Source organism: Typopeltis vanoorti, chromosome 18 (genome assembly GCF_054136105.1).
Source record: "Typopeltis vanoorti isolate ZY-2024b chromosome 18, IOZ_Tvanoo_1.0, whole genome shotgun sequence".
Taxonomy (NCBI): domain Eukaryota; kingdom Metazoa; phylum Arthropoda; class Arachnida; order Uropygi; family Thelyphonidae; genus Typopeltis; species Typopeltis vanoorti.
In genome coordinates this window covers 50367052-50383092 of record NC_143566.1, presented here as the reverse complement: position 1 = coordinate 50383092, position 16041 = coordinate 50367052, and the positions used below count along the sequence as shown (strand labels likewise).

General features: G+C 35.2%; 1 protein-coding gene across 1 annotated transcript in view; it reads left to right on the top strand.

Moving 5' to 3' along the window:
* LOC150096662 (oxysterol-binding protein-related protein 11) overlaps positions 1-16041 on the top strand; it is a 263387-nt gene that overhangs the window by 128301 nt on the left and 119045 nt on the right. Inside the window, exon 6 of the mRNA XM_090408675.1 lies at positions 3891-3970. Within this exon, the coding sequence (XP_090264801.1) occupies positions 3891-3970 (80 nt within the window). The remainder of the gene's footprint in view (positions 1-3890; positions 3971-16041) is intronic.

Below are 16041 nucleotides of genomic sequence, written 5' to 3'. Positions count from 1 at the left end.
AATCATTGCTGATTAACAAAACAGGTTTATTCTTTTTATCATCTGCAAATTCTAACTTTAGTCATGTTGTTTATTGGGGGAAAAAAATCAAAAAATAATAATTAACCAAATGTATTTAGCTAATTCCAAAAGGGCAGCTCCTTGAAACTTAACTGGCACCCTCTACAGGTGTGGTAGTGAAATCTTGTTGACAGGCTCACAGTGATGATCTCTGAGATTTTTGCTATTGCAATAGAGCAAAATTGTTTAGGTTTGGAAAATTTTGTGGTGTTGTGGCTAATTCCAGGAACAGTCTCTCTGATATGTATTTATTTCTGTATAATAGGGTTTTTTCCAACCTGGATCTGATGATGGATATATTTCCTGTATTCTCTCTTCTAGGTGGATATTAGATGTTCTTCCAGTTTGTTTGAATTTAAGTTTGCAGAATCTAGGGATTACTGTAGAACCATGATGATCAAGATGGTGAAGTGGATCTTTAGTAAGCAGATAAGGGTAGATAATTGTAATGAAGGAAATTGTAGATAATTGATAACTGTAGATAATTGATAATGTAGAATTGTGTGGAAATTAAGTGGATATTGAATCCAACATTATTTCTTAGCCGAATAAGAAACTCTAAGATAGGAAATCTAAGAGTTTCATGCCGAATGTAGAAACTATACAAAGTTTTGGCAAACCAAGCATAAGCCAACACCTGGTAGTACATGCTGGGGCAACTCGTAGCAAAGGTGGATTAAGATCCGATCACTGTCCTTAGTATTTTCCCATAATGTAAAACACATCTCCTAGGAGATGTGTTTTACATTATGGGAAATACCAAGTATGGAAAATACCAAATTTGCAGTGATATGGAGGTTATATTTATGCTACATGAGTTGCCAACAGGTGCACCACTAATTAACTGAGATTGAACAATTCTTGCATTGCCGAAGTGAAGCCTGTTGGCTCTTTATCTCAGTTAATTAGTGGCGCAACTCGTATAGTATAGATGTAACCTCCATATCACTGCAACCTTGGTATTTACATCTTGTCTACCTACTCACAGATGAGACCTCAATAAAGGTTGAAACCAGTCTGGGTAGTGACCTCCTCCCATAATGTATAACAGCATACATCTCCTAGGTGATGTGTTTTACATTATGGGAAAATACTAAGGATCAGGGCTTAATCCACCTTTGCTACGAGTTGCCCCAGCGTGTACTACCAGGTGTTGGCTTATTCTTGGACTGGCCAAAACTTTGAATAGCTTCTACATTTGGCACAAAACTCTTAGATTTCCTATCTTAGAGTTTCTTATTCGGCTAAGAAATAATGTTGGATTCAATATCCACTTAATTTTGAACAATTCTTGCATCACCAAAGTGAAGCCTGTTGGCTCTTTATTTCAGTTGATAATGTAGATACCAAAAATTAACTATTCTTATCAGCTCATCTAAAGGTCCATTTCACTATCTTGATCATCTTAGTGTCTGAAGTATACTTTGCTCCTGTAAACTTAAATACTTTGAATAAACTAGAAGAAACAGCTAATATCCACCTAGAAGAACACAAAAAATATATCCATTATCTGCATTACAACTCTTCTGTAATGCAGATGTAACAGCAGACCATGCCCATGGATAAAAACCACAGGATCCAGGGGAAAAAAAACAACCTCCATGTTATAATAGAAACTGATGCAAATCAGAGAGACTATTCCTGTAATATGCCATAGCAGTACAAAATTCACCAAACCTAACCGAATTCAGCTGCATCATGTTGCCAAAAAGCTGGGAGACCACCACTGTCCAGTTAGGATAGGAGCCAATTATTTATAATTAGTCTTCATTTGCCTTCCTGCTGGTGTGCCCATGATGATTCCTTGGTGGCTAAGGTGAAATGTTGGCTTATAATCTGCTTAGCTAAATAAACTTAGTTGATTTCTATTTTTGGACATGTTTCCTCCATTAAACAGTAACATGGTGATAATCAACAACCAAGTATCCATACCAGATGAGTGACCTAACTTCAAAAAAAAAAAAAAAAAAGAATTTTTAGCAATTAATTAGATAATTCAATTGTCAACTAAAAATAACATAAGATTGTACTTTATTCTCTGAACTGCAGTAGTTGGTATAACTAAACAGATGAGGATAGGTTGCTGAATAATATTGTTTCCACATTTTGATCTCACCAGCTCAGGTTATATTTCTGTTAATGATATTAAAACATCCTGGATATTGCTATCGCAATACAGATGCACAAGTAGAACATCTTTTTATTTATTTATTTTTTATTTTTAATGTGATTCCTACCTACTAAATATTGTAAACCTGTGTACATTAGTACTACAGGTGTGGGTGTACTAAATTTTAACATAATTTAGAAATCCCACTCTGGAAACCAAATATGGAACTTTTTCAAGCTACTTCAGACCTCCAATAAGCATGGTGGGTGATGATTTTACATCAGACAATGAGGTTCATCCTCCACCTAAAAACATTCACAAACATCCATGCTTATGGCAGGATTTGGACCTGCAGCCTGTTGGTTTTAAAACAGGCTGCAGGTTTGAATTATCCACTTGACCAACCAGACATAAGAGTAAGTCAGACTACACTAAGCATTCACAAATACCACAAAAGCATGTAACTGAAATCATTGCTGTCATGTGAACTAGCACTAAGGAAAACATAGTCCAAGCTGGTGAATCAATCAGAATGGGTATAGATTATTCAGTTCTGCTGAAATTGCCTGTGATCAGTTATAAAAATATTTTAACAATCTGAATGCAGACTGTAGTTCTTTATTCCATGAATCTGAACATATCATGATATCATTAAAATAAAGAGCCAAAAGGCTTCAGTTCAGCGCAATGTAAAATTGCATAAGCAAAGCGGATATTAGATCCAGCATTATTTCAAGCTGAATGTAGAAACTATGAAAGTTTCATAAATTAACCAGAGAGCTTGCTGGAATACATTCCTCGGCATCCATGAGTTGCCTTAGTGTAGTTTACTTAAGATATAGGTGCTGCCCAGGCAGCTATATATTTGCCTTTTATTAGTCCATTTTTGATAAGGTTTCACTGGCCTGACAGCTGTTTCGAACTAGTTGGTTCTCTTCAGAGACCAGGTAGAAATCTTAAGAGAGCAAAAACTCTCATTAAGTACTAAGGAACTTGAAATGTCAGAGAAATGTATTTTTCGCAGTTGGTGCGTAAAGTAATTATTAAAATAGAGCCAAAAGGCTTCACTTCAACTTTCATAGTTTCTACATTCAGCTTCAAAATAATGCTGGATCTAATATCCCCTTTGCTTATGTAATTTTACATTACTGAACTGATGCCTTTTGGCTCTTTATTTTAATAATTACTTTATACACCACCAAGAGTTTGCTTACAAAAAATACATTTCTCTGACATTTCAAGTTCCTTAGTACTGAGCAAGAGTTTTTGCTCTCTTAAAGTTTCTGCCTGGTCTCTGAAGAGAACCAACCAGTTTGAAACAGCTGTCAGACCTTATCAAAGCTGTAAAACCTTATAAAATATGGATGAATAAAAGGCAAATATATAGATGCCTGGACAGCACCTATGTCTTTTAAGTATTCCACACTAAGGCAACTCTTGAATGCAGAGGAATGTATTCCCGCAAGCGCTCTGATTAATTTACGAAACTTTCATTATTTCTACATTTGGCTTTGAAATGCTGGATCTAATATCTACTTTGCTTATGTAATATCATGATATGTTTTAAAATCATGAGTTTAGTGACAATCAGAATGCATGAGCAGATGTGATTACACCTCAGCTACTCTCATCTGTTTATTTCTGCCAGGTATCACAGTTTGGCTGAAGAAATATACCTTGCAAATTATATATATAGTTATAAATACATTTTATATTTCAGCCTCTGATGCTAAAGAAAGGCAGTTCTGGGTAAATCGATTACGATCAGTTGCAGAACATCACACCCAGACAATTGCTGAGGTAATGAGAACTATATAAATTGATTCTGTAAATTTATTCAAATATCTCTTCATTTTTTTACTCATTCAAATTACTCTGTGTGCGCGTGCGTGCGTGCAGTATCTCAGAAGTAATGGAGTAGTCACTATAGTTTCATTATTATTTTATAATAATAATGAATATTTGTTGGATTATTGATTTTTGTTTCACGTCTTGTTGCATGTCTAAATATTGTGTTCGGCACATACACTGTGCATATATATTATGTTCTGCTAATAAAATTTTTCTGCTTAAATGTGAATTTCCTGATTCCTTTTACTTCTAGGCCACTTTGTGTGTGTGAGAGAGAAAACATATATTTTGATGTAGAAATCTCACAAAAATATAAAAGAAATTTATATTCTTGTTTTCATCTGTATTAAATTAGTCTAACTAGTTAGATTGGCAAGTTTCATAACATTATGCTCCCTACAAAAGTTATCAACATCTGTGTTGGGGGGGGGGGGGGGGCACTTCTCTTGCCAACTAAACAGCAATACCATCTGTATTGGATTTGCAACTAAATCTGTTCATTCCCTCTTGTGTGAGTATTACCATGATTGTTATATACTCATACCTGATTTTTTTCCAAAAGGGAAAAAAAAAAAAATTAACCAAACCCTAAAAGCTACATCCAGAAAGTTTTATATGTGGTTGAACACAATCACATTCCACAAATAGAAATGGTAACTATTCTTAACTTTCAAAATAAATGAAATAAAATTAAGAATATCAGAAGTCATAGCAATAAAAATGTATTGCAATACTGTAAATGTTCACTGCCCTACATATCTTAGGTTTGGCAGTTCCCTAATGAAAATCCTTCCATCAGTCAAAATGCTTTTGGATCATTGACACAGCCTATATAATGTGTACTACAAAATTTTGTATTCTTTATTCTGATGATGCTTTCTCAAAATGGCTTTACTTCACCCCACAAATGGATTAAAGATGGATTTTCATCTACTAGACATTTAATAGAAACGTACATTAGACATATTATAATGTTCTAAATAATGTCTTCACCCATGTAAAGAGAAAACTAAATAGAATTTATTACTCCTACACAGAGGCGTAGCTAGAGGAGGCAGTCTGCCCCGAGCGGCACTTTGAACATTTTTGAACTTTTGCAGTTAATTCTAAAATACGGTCTCGAGAACTCAGTTCCAAATATTGTAATACTGCTGCAAATTTTCCTCACAATTACTGTAAGTGTTGCTAGTTGTGAGAGGAGTTTTTCTAAATAAAATTGATTAAGAATTACCTACATTACTATGAAATAGACTTCGACAATGTCATCGATGATTTTGCTAAGAGAAAATCTAGAAAATTAACATTTTAGAATTAAAATTAAAGTTTTACTTCAAAAATAAGTATAGTGTTTTAATTTATTTCCCTATACATTGTTTTGACTTTTTTGTAGTATTTTTGGTGTGTATTGAGAGGGGCGACAAACTCAGGGACCGCCCCGGGCAGCAAAAGCTCTAGCTACACCACTGCTCCTACATCTTCTTCTTATTGTGCTATCTTCTATCGAAGGTCAGCGACCATCTTGGCGAACAAACTGCGCTCTTGTGCTAATCTGAGCAGTTGTGCACTGTTCTTTCCTGTCCACGTCTTGATGTTGTCAAACCCTACATATTTGTTGCTCCTACATATTTCACTCAATTTATCATGAGCTTCATTCAAGGGGAAGGCAGAAGAATTGGTAACAACAACATTTAAATTATGAATACAAGAACGAATCATGCAGCATGCTTATAATATCACTTCTTATCATATTCATCACCATAGCCCTCCCTGAATGAAGCTCATGACATATTGAGCGAAATATATAGGAGTAATAAATTCTGTTTAGTTTTCTCTTACACATGACGTGTAAAGCCACATGTAAGAGAAATTACACTATCATATTTTTATATTTCTTGTCCTGAGCCTTTACATTAGGCTTTTTTTTTTTCATCATTTAGATTTTTACTCTTTTAATGGATTTTTAATTTTAATCATTTAATGCTTTATGTTGCTATTTATTAACATTACATCTTTCATTACCAAATTTATTTTTTGTTCATATTTTGTCTTTTAATCATTTTTACACCTTTAGACTCCCTTACTTATATCTCTCTTTTCAAAGTTTTAAGATTTGATGGAGGTCTTTCTCACTATTTTACTTATTATTAATATCATATTCATCACATCTACATTACGATTTCTGCTTTAACTTCTAAAGATTATTTAGAAGTTAAAGTATTTTGGCGAAGGTTTCCTACCTTTGCCAAAATACAGCAAAGGTAGGCAACAATTACCTATGTGTGATCCTTTCATTAATTTTTAATTTAAAAAGAGCTGCAGTCAAAAAATCACATTCTAATTTAAGGGTGCTGCATATCTCTTTATATTGAAAATATAAAGGAAATGTAGAAAGCGTAAAAAAGAAATAGGAAAATGGTTATAATTTCATTTGTTAAATAAATTGGTAAAAAAAAAAGTAAAATATTTTGGAACATGTCACCTGTATTAAGAGTCACTACAAATTATAATACCTTTAGGAGTTTATTAATCTCAGAGTGTTCAAATCTTAAAGATGTAAATCCACATTTGTGTATAATACTCTAGTTGGAGAAAGTGATTATGCATGACAAGCTTAAGAATTTTTAATTGGACTGATGTGTGCTATTGGTTCTTGTACTTCTCGTGTGGAGAAAAAAAAGTGGCATAATAATGTATTCATAAAAAAAAATATATATATATATATATATATTTTTTTTTAATATTCTTGAATACATATGTCTAATAAATGATATATGACTGGCTTAGGAGACAGCTTGAATCAGGGCCGTGGAACATCTGATGGAAGCAATATCAAACTGTATATCCAAGGCCAGGAGGATAAATCAGGTAGGAGTTCAGTGGATCAGGTATCATTAAGCAGGATCTGCAAAAATACAAAATATTGTGAATAGTATATAAGGGGAAAAGTGATTAATAAGTTCACAAGCAATCCAAGACTCAGGTAAGAAAGGTGACCAACATGGTAAAGAAGACAGATTAAGAGAAGAAATTAGCAGAGCATGCAAAAGAAATCCCAAAGATTACTTTTGCTATGTAGTAAGAAAAAGGAAGAAAGTTTATGGAAGGATAACTTTAACAATTGCCGATAGCAGCAAGATAACAAAAGCAGACAAAATAATCGAGTTACGTAGTTTCATTTATTCATATGGGGTTCTTCCCCCATTCTCCACCATAATGACCACTTTATAAGGGTCTATCATTCAAGAGAGGATATTGCTTTGGTGGGAACTGATGTGAAAATAGAGTTTTATGAAATTGCAAAATCTCTGTACAGATGTGGCCATTGGTCGCATGTTACAAAAATGTGGGTGGAATTTGTATTGTCTCTGGCTAGGCTGTTTAATTTAGTCTTGGCTCTGCTAAAGTCCCAAGAAAGTAGGAGGAGGAAAAAATAGTTTCATTCCACAAAGGAGACCTCAAGGCCACAGTAGCAAATTAGAGACTAATCAAAACCTTGGGAATGGTAGTAAAGGTACTGAAAAAGTTGGTTAAAAACAGAATTCAGGAATTGATGGATAGATACTTTGTGGAGGCAGCATGACTTTGAAGAACAGTAATTTACTAACTTTTTATAATAGAGAGGTAGCAGCTGAGTTGAATAAAGGGAATAACTACATGATGATACTACTGGATTTTGAGAAGTTTGTGATTGGATACCACGTGAAATGCTTATGAAAATTGGAACAAATGGGGATGGATGTCAAGCAAGATATGGATATGAGAGTGGCACAAATAATTACGCACAAATAAACAACTAAAAAAAACATACACAACTAAAAACTTTATTTGTGTATTTAAAAATTTATTTATCACTTTTAATTATTTTAATACAACAAAAAATATATATATATTGGAATAAAATATTTATTTCTCTATTTTGGAAAACCAAAGTTATAAAAAACAATAGATTGATTACAAACTCACATGTTACAGGAAATGCTGGTTGATTAAAAAAAAAAGTTAATGTGAAATTTGGCATTATTTGGACCTCGCAATATATTCATAGTCAAGTTGATATGAAGAAGTGGCCAACCGCAGACAATCATCCAAATGATCATTTGTAATTTGGTTTCTTAATTGATTTTTTTATTACGGTCATATTTGAAAAAGCGGATTCTGACAAGTATGTAGATCCAAAACACGACAGAATTTTTCGTGCAATATCAGTTAATATTGGGAATTTTTCATGTGCATACTTCCAAATGACTTCATTGTTTATTGATTTTAAATGTAAACTATTCTGAATGTTTATTATCTGAAGTTCTACTTCAGCTTGGTTTATATCAAACAGCCCACTAATTTTATTTGAAATTTCTGTGATGTTCAAGTTTTCTTGAAATGGATTATTGATAAAAGATACAATAATTTCAGTTTTATTAAAATCTTTAAATCTTGAATTTATTTCTTCCTCAACTAATTCTATTTCATGAATAAATTCTTTTAAATCATAGCGAAGCATTTCTTGATTTTGTTCAAAAAATTTTAATAAATATGGGAGATGTCTAAATTCGCAGTCATTTATATTTTTCTTTAATAAAAGTAAGTATTGTTGGAAAGTTTTTATTGAACTTAACATGTCAATTAAGTTTTTATCTCTACCTTGTAACTCTAAATTTAAATTGCTTAATTTCGTACAGAAATCTACTAAAAATGATAAGTGTAACAACCATCTTTTATCACTCAATTGTGGATAAATACTACTTTTTCATGAAGAAAATTTTTTATATCGTTAATTAATACAAGAAATCTTTCTAAAAATTGACCTGCTGTGCCAGCAAACATTATTGTACAATAGAAGTTCCCTATCATCATCTGCCTGTAATTTAAATAACCGCCGTTGCAGGGCTTTTCTTCGAACAGAATTTACAATTTTAAATGTAATATCCAAAACATCTTTTGTGTTTAATCTTTTACTACACAGTACTTGTTGGTGAATAATACAGTGGTATGTTAAAAAATCTGGATATTTGTCATCGTTTTTACATAATGAAATGAAGTCTGATTTATTATCTATTATTGCAGGAGCATCATCAGTAGTAATAGACACAAGTTTAAAAAGTGGAAATTTGTGTTGTTTCACAAATTCATCAAATGCTGAAAAAATGTCTTCTCCCCTAGTCCTTCCCAATAATGGTATAATTTTCAAAAGTTCTTCTTTACTTGAATAATCTTGAAATACCATTAACTGAGCAATATCAGTGAAGTCGTTTGATTCATCAAAATGTAATGAAAACACAACACACTGGTGAATGTCTGACATTAATCTGGCCTGGAAACTTTTCTCTGGCAATTGGAACTCTTCCTTTCGGCAATTTGAAACCTTGTCTGCAGCCTAGAAGTAGTCTCTCTCTAACGACGTCTTGAACTGAGATGCTCCTTTCTGGAAGCGGGAAACTCCTCTCTCAAGCAACGCGGATCCGGGCAGTCTCTCTGACGGTGACTCTGGACCGGGCGGCCTCCTCTCTGACAGCAGTTCTGGAACCGGGACCCCTTCTACTTGCTTCAGTCCCTTTTCATTAAGCCTCCTCTGAGACCTCGCATAAAGCTTGGCAACCCCCCAAAGAATCGGTATGAGTCTTTCATCTTAAGTTTCAAGTTTGGCATGCCTTTTGTTCTCCTCCACTTTCTTTTGATTGTAAGTTGCCGACGATCGGAAAGTTGTTTGAACTCGTTCTTGACTGACTTTGGAGATGTTTACACTTAGAGCCTGCAAGCCTTTCTCATACGTACAAGTTTCAATAACAATCTTTCTGATGCTGCCATGTACAGCTTCGGCGACAAAAACATTCCCTTTGTTTTTAACACTCTAACATATTCTTATTAAAGCAGTATATACAGTTAGCTTCAAAAGAGTTATTTACAAAAACATCTAATACAAACTATACCGAGACAAACAAAAGTTTATTTTTTTACAATATTCACATGGGACTTAACCTAAGTAAAAAATCAATGTAATGTGCTTTGGAATGTTTAATATTTAAGCTACAATCGAGTTTTTACACTTTGCTTATAATCGTATTCGCTCGGCTCACTGTTTGACTTCCACTGATCCAAATTAATTCATTAACCCAGACTAATAAGAAAATTACTGATTTGACAATTTTAACGAAAAATAAATAAACAATAGCAATACACTTAAATGGAATTAAAAATAATACAAAATAATGATAAATAAAATATTATGTTTTCAGTTTTAATTAAATTTGTAAGGTAGGAGGAATACACAAGAGATCGACCAAAAATTGCTCTGCGATTGACGGTTTGAACACCCCTGATATAGGCAATAATTTGAAGGGAAATATTCAGTTGTTTTGCTGATGGTGGTCTAAAATTTGTGTAATGATTACTGAAGGTGATGTGGAGAGCTTGCAGGATGATTTAAATAGGCTGACAGTATTATCAAAAGATAATGGGTGCCAGTTTAATGTAAAAAAGTATAAATTTATGCATTCTGGGATAAAAAGACTACAAGCTGTGTACCACATTGATGGAACTGTACACCAGGAAATTGATAAAGCTAAGGATTTTTGGGTAGGGAAAATGGTAAGGAGTTGAAGTTCAAAAGATAGAGACACCTCTAGATTACTGTGCTCAAGTCTGGTCACCTGGGTTTCTTGGGGAATGAGGAAGTAGTGGAGAGGATTCAGAGTCAAGTGATCAAGATGGTAATGGGCTCCCCATGATAATAGGTTTAGTGTTATGAATTGAGGAAAAGAGGTGGAATATGACAAACATGTTGAAGTTATTAAAAGCATTTTATAGGATTGGTGCAGATGAAATATTTCAGCACTAGGCTAGAGGGGACAGAACAAGGGTTCGTTCCCAGAAATTGAGTGTGTGTGTGTGTGTGTGTGTGGTTAGTAAGGGTGTGAGATCTAAGTCTATCATTTGGAGAGTAATGGATTGCCAAGGTCTTTTTGGAGCTCTTTGTCAGGTCATTGCATTCAAGGAGAGTACAATAGGTATTATGTGGATAGTGTGGATCTCTCACACTCAGTCTTTGCAATCCAAGAGATTCTCATGCAAAAATTATAATATTCCTTCTCCATGAAATTAGCTGCTATATCTCCACAGGTATAGCAGCTAATTTCATTACAAGAACTTAAAGATTGAAAACAGTAGTCTAAGAAGTAGTATTTCTATAATGTCAGGTAATATACACATGCTTGGAAGTTTTCTGATTATTAAATTAGCCAATCACAAAGATATATAATGTGCAGACACGTTTTTTGCTTCTGCTAGCATAATATATGAATGAAAACAATCTAATTTCATGTTAAGTATAACATACGTTCAACTTTCACTATAGTAAACTCATAGTCACTGCAGGAAAAGTTTTTTTTTTACTTGTACATAATCCTGAAACCTTACTCTGCAGACCAAACATGGAACTTTTTCACTCCATTTCAGGCTTCCAATAAATATGACTATGATTTCACACACCAGGCAGTGTGAAATTCATCTCCACCTAAAGACAGTCACATGCCCATGGCTAGATTTGAACCCACAGCCTGCTGTTTGGAGATCAGCTGTGTTAACCACTTGGCCAACCAGACCAGTAAATATAATCTTAGATAGTGAAAGATTATACTAATTCAATGTTATCACAATAGAAAATCTCATACATCCAGACATATGCAAATGTAGCTCTTGTATTCTTGTTTCTTAATCAACCTCACAAAACATACCAAACATACCAAAATCATACCAAATGCTTGGTAGTATGATTGCACCATTCTTCTAAAAAATTGGATAACCATTCTTCTGAAAAATTGATAAAAGCATCTTTGGTGATCTCTTCTTCATTGCTGATGAGAGTACACAAGTTTCTAAAGTAGAAATAATACTGAACTTTTGAGTTGGATAATTTTTGAGCTAGCCTGGTTGGCCGAGTGGTTAACATATCCACTCTCCAGCCAAAAGGCTATGGGTTCGAATCTCACCATGGACATGAATGTTCATGATTGTCTGTAAAAATACTAGTCATAGTGGTGGTAGATGGCATTGGTGTAGTTGCAGTCAGTTGGTGGATTGAGTGGTGGAGACAGAGTGGTAGAAAAGGTGCTCTCCCTCAGTGAGTCTTTGGACTCCCTGAGGTGTCAAATAATAATAATGATGGGACTGTTTGTGAAGATATGTTGGTATGTAGCTGGAGATTTTTAGTTTTTCAGATGAATGGGTAAATTTTATATCAAGAAAAGGAAGCGAACTATCCTAGTTCTGCTGTAAATTTTATCATAGGATGTTGGTTGTTAAGATGATTCAAGAACTCTTGGAGTGAATCTGGACCATGGCTCCAAATCAAGAAAACGGCATGTATATATCTTTTCCACAATCTTGGTTTAATAGAAAGGAGTTTATTGCTTTTTCTTCAAACTTCTAGGTACAAGGGTGGTTCCATGTTTCCAATCTGACTAACTTTTAGAGGTGATAGAAAGGAAACAACTGTCACTTTTCAACATAATCTCCCTTTACTTCAACACACTTTTCACATCTTTGAATTAATATTTCTATGCCCTTGAAAAAATAGTCTGTACTTTTGTCTGCAATATGGCCTAAAACTGCATCTTTCACCTCATTGTCATCTGTAAATTTTCTTCCTCGAAGGTCTTTCTTAAATTTTGATAAGTGGTAGTAGTCATTGGGTGCTATTTGGGCTCTAGAGTGGGTGTTCAATCTCCTGGAAGCCACAGTCCTTCACTGTAGCCTTCACAACATATGGATTGGAGTATTGTCATGAAGCAGGTGAATTCGTCTCTTCTCCCTTCATGACATCACACAGTTTGTGCAGGAGTGAAGCATAATATTCTGCATTCAGTGTTATTCCTTTCTTTGAAGTCAGTCAAGAGAATTCCCTGGCAATCACAAATGATTATTTCCATGATCTTGGTGGACTGAGTGGCTTTTCTCAGCAGTGCTTCACCTGGTTTGCACCACTCCATGGAGTCTCTTTTGGAAAGAGAATAAATCATAAAAAAGGATCACGGTTTCATTCCTAATGGCAATGGATTCCAGCACTTCTCTCTGATTCCCTTGGCAAAGCTCTAAAAACTTGTGGGAACAGGTCACATGATGCTCCTTCTGAATTGAAGAGAGAATTCTGGGCACCCACCTTGCTCTAACCTTCATCAAGTGAAGCTTCTCTTGTGTGATGTAAAAGATGGTTCTTAGAAAGCCCCAGCCTTGCTGAGATTCCTTTGAGCTTCAGCCATCTGTCATTGAGCAGTTCCTCCTCAACAAGAGAGACATTTTCCTCAGTCATCACTTCCACAGGCGAACCATCACAAGGATTCAATGCTCTCTCTTCCTAGGTGAAACTGTTTAGCCCATTCCTTCATGGTGGAATATGAAGGAGAAGCTTCCCCATAAACACAATCCAGTTACTGTTTGATATCACTTGGAGAAAGCCCTTCTTTGGTGGTACTCAATTTTTAACATTGCGTACCATTGTTAGTCAGACGAGTGCTTTCAACTGAATGACGCAGGTAGACAGTTGAAACTGGTACACCAAGCTCCCCATAGATGGTGCTGTCCGTCATGCACAATGTTTTAAAATTGTAATGGATTTTGTATTTCAGGCTGGAAACTTTTGGAACCTACCTCGTATATATATTTGCTAGTACGGATGATAGAGGGTTGTGGCAACCCATAATTTTGCCTGTAGATTGTGTTTCCAAAAATGAAATATCCTGAATCTATGCAGTGACTTAAGAGTGTCAAGTTATTTTAGATAATTTATCTTGTAAAAGAACTAATACTTCTTCTGTGGGTACATTAGTAAACAGAGAAGTGACATCAGAGCTGGCTAACATTTCATCTTCTTGTAGATGCTTGTTTTTAATCATGGAAACAAAGTGGTCAGAATTGTTAATATAAGACTGGTTGGTAATTAATTTACGGAATTAACAACGCATATAAAGTAAATTAATTAAAGATAACTTTAATGAATCACTTCTATTTTTCGACAATGTCACATTGTCATCTTCAGGAACATAAAGATATGGTATGTGCACTACAGGAACTAACAAAGCAAATGAGGAAGAAATTAAGACACTAATTTTGTTCCTAAAGTCCTAATGGTGCCCTCTTGCGGGCTAATTTGGTAGTCTTGGCCATTGGGCTGAAGTTCTCATAATGAAAGTCTCCCAAATTTGGGGCAGTTTCATGCACCCAAATTTGTTGAGGTTAGGAACGTTTTTTAGAGCTGCTGAAGATTCTTTGAATAATCTTTCGTATTTAAACTTGCTGCGATGGATTATTTTTGTCTTCTTCCAACGAATTTTATGGTGGGTATCTAAGGCATGGTCTGCCAGCCCAGAGCGGCTGTACTGGTGAAACCGGATGTAGTCTTGGTGTTCTGAAATCCTGATATTTGTTGTTCTGCCTGTTTGGCCAAAGTAGGACAATTTGCAGCTGCAAGGGACCTGGTATACACCAGGTAGGTCTAGGGGAAGTGGTTGGTCTTTGGTAGAGCAGATAAGGGATGCCAACTAAGGGGACAGCCATGGGTTCACCACTTTCCCCACCCTTGGCCAATTTCTTTATGGAGACATTTGAAGAAAAAGCCTTAAACTCCGCCCCACAAAAACCCACTATTTGGCTTCGTTATGTGGATGATGTGTTTGCTATTTGGCCACATGGCTCAGACTCACTCCACTCCTTCCTAACACACTTAACCAACCAACATCCCAGAGTCCAGTTCACCTTAGAAAAAGAGGAAAACAACACCCTCCCCTTTCTAGACACTTTAATCACCCGCCAGCTTGATGGATCTTTGGTTTTCTCTGTTTACAGAAAACCCACCCACACTGGCAGATACATTCACCAGCAATCCCCCCCCCCCCTCACAACAATATGGGGTGATAAAAACACTATATAACAGGGCAAAATTAATCTGCTCAGATGACAAGGCCCTGACTATGGAACTAAACCACATCCTCAACACTTTCTTAGCCAATGGCTATAACCCCAAAAAAATCCAAAAAATACTAAAACCTGAAAACCACAACCCCCCCTCCCCCCCTCAACAATAAAGACTACACCAAGTCTATCACTATCCCCTACATCCAGGGCACCTCTGAAAAAATAACTAATATCCTCAAGAAATATGACCTTACTTCCTGTTACAGACCATATAAAAAGTTGGCATCCCTTATCCGCTCTACCAAAGACCAACCACTTCCCCTAGACCTACCTGGTGTATACCAGGTCCCTTGCAGCTGCAAATTGTCCTACTTTGGCCAAACAGGCAGAACAACAAATATCAGGATTTCAGAACACCAAGACTACATCCGGTTTCACCAGTACAGCCGCTCTGGGCTGGCAGACCATGCCTTAGATACCCACCATAAAATTCGTTGGAAGAAGACAAAAATAATCCATCGCAGCAAGTTTAAATACGAAAGATTATTCAAAGAATCTTCAGCAGCTCTAAAAAACGTTCCTAACCTCAACAAATTTGGGTGCATGAAACTGCCCCAAATTTGGGAGACTTTCATTATGAGAACTTCAGCCCAACGGCCAAGACTACCAAATTAGCCCGCAAGAGGGCACCATTAGGACTTTAGGAACAAAATTAGTGTCTTAATTTCTTCCTCATTTGCTTTGTTAGTTCCTGTAGTGCACATACCATATCTTTATGTTCCTGAAGATGACAATGTGACATTGTCGAAATATAGAAGTGATTCATTAAAGTTATCTTTAATTAATTTACTTTATATGCGTTGTTAATTCCGTAAATTAATTACCAGTTATGTCTAACCAACGTATAAGTCTTACCACTAGAATCATGTTAATATAAGAATTAGAAGAGGCTGTAAAAGATTTTAATAATTTTGCTAGATGTTTTGGATAACTTATAAATAGGGGAGTCAATTTCATCTGCAACTGGTCTTAGTGGGGTGTTTTCTTTGTGTATTTTTGGAATCCCACACATGCGAGGAATGAGATGGAAGGATTGGAAAGATAATCTTAATTCTCCA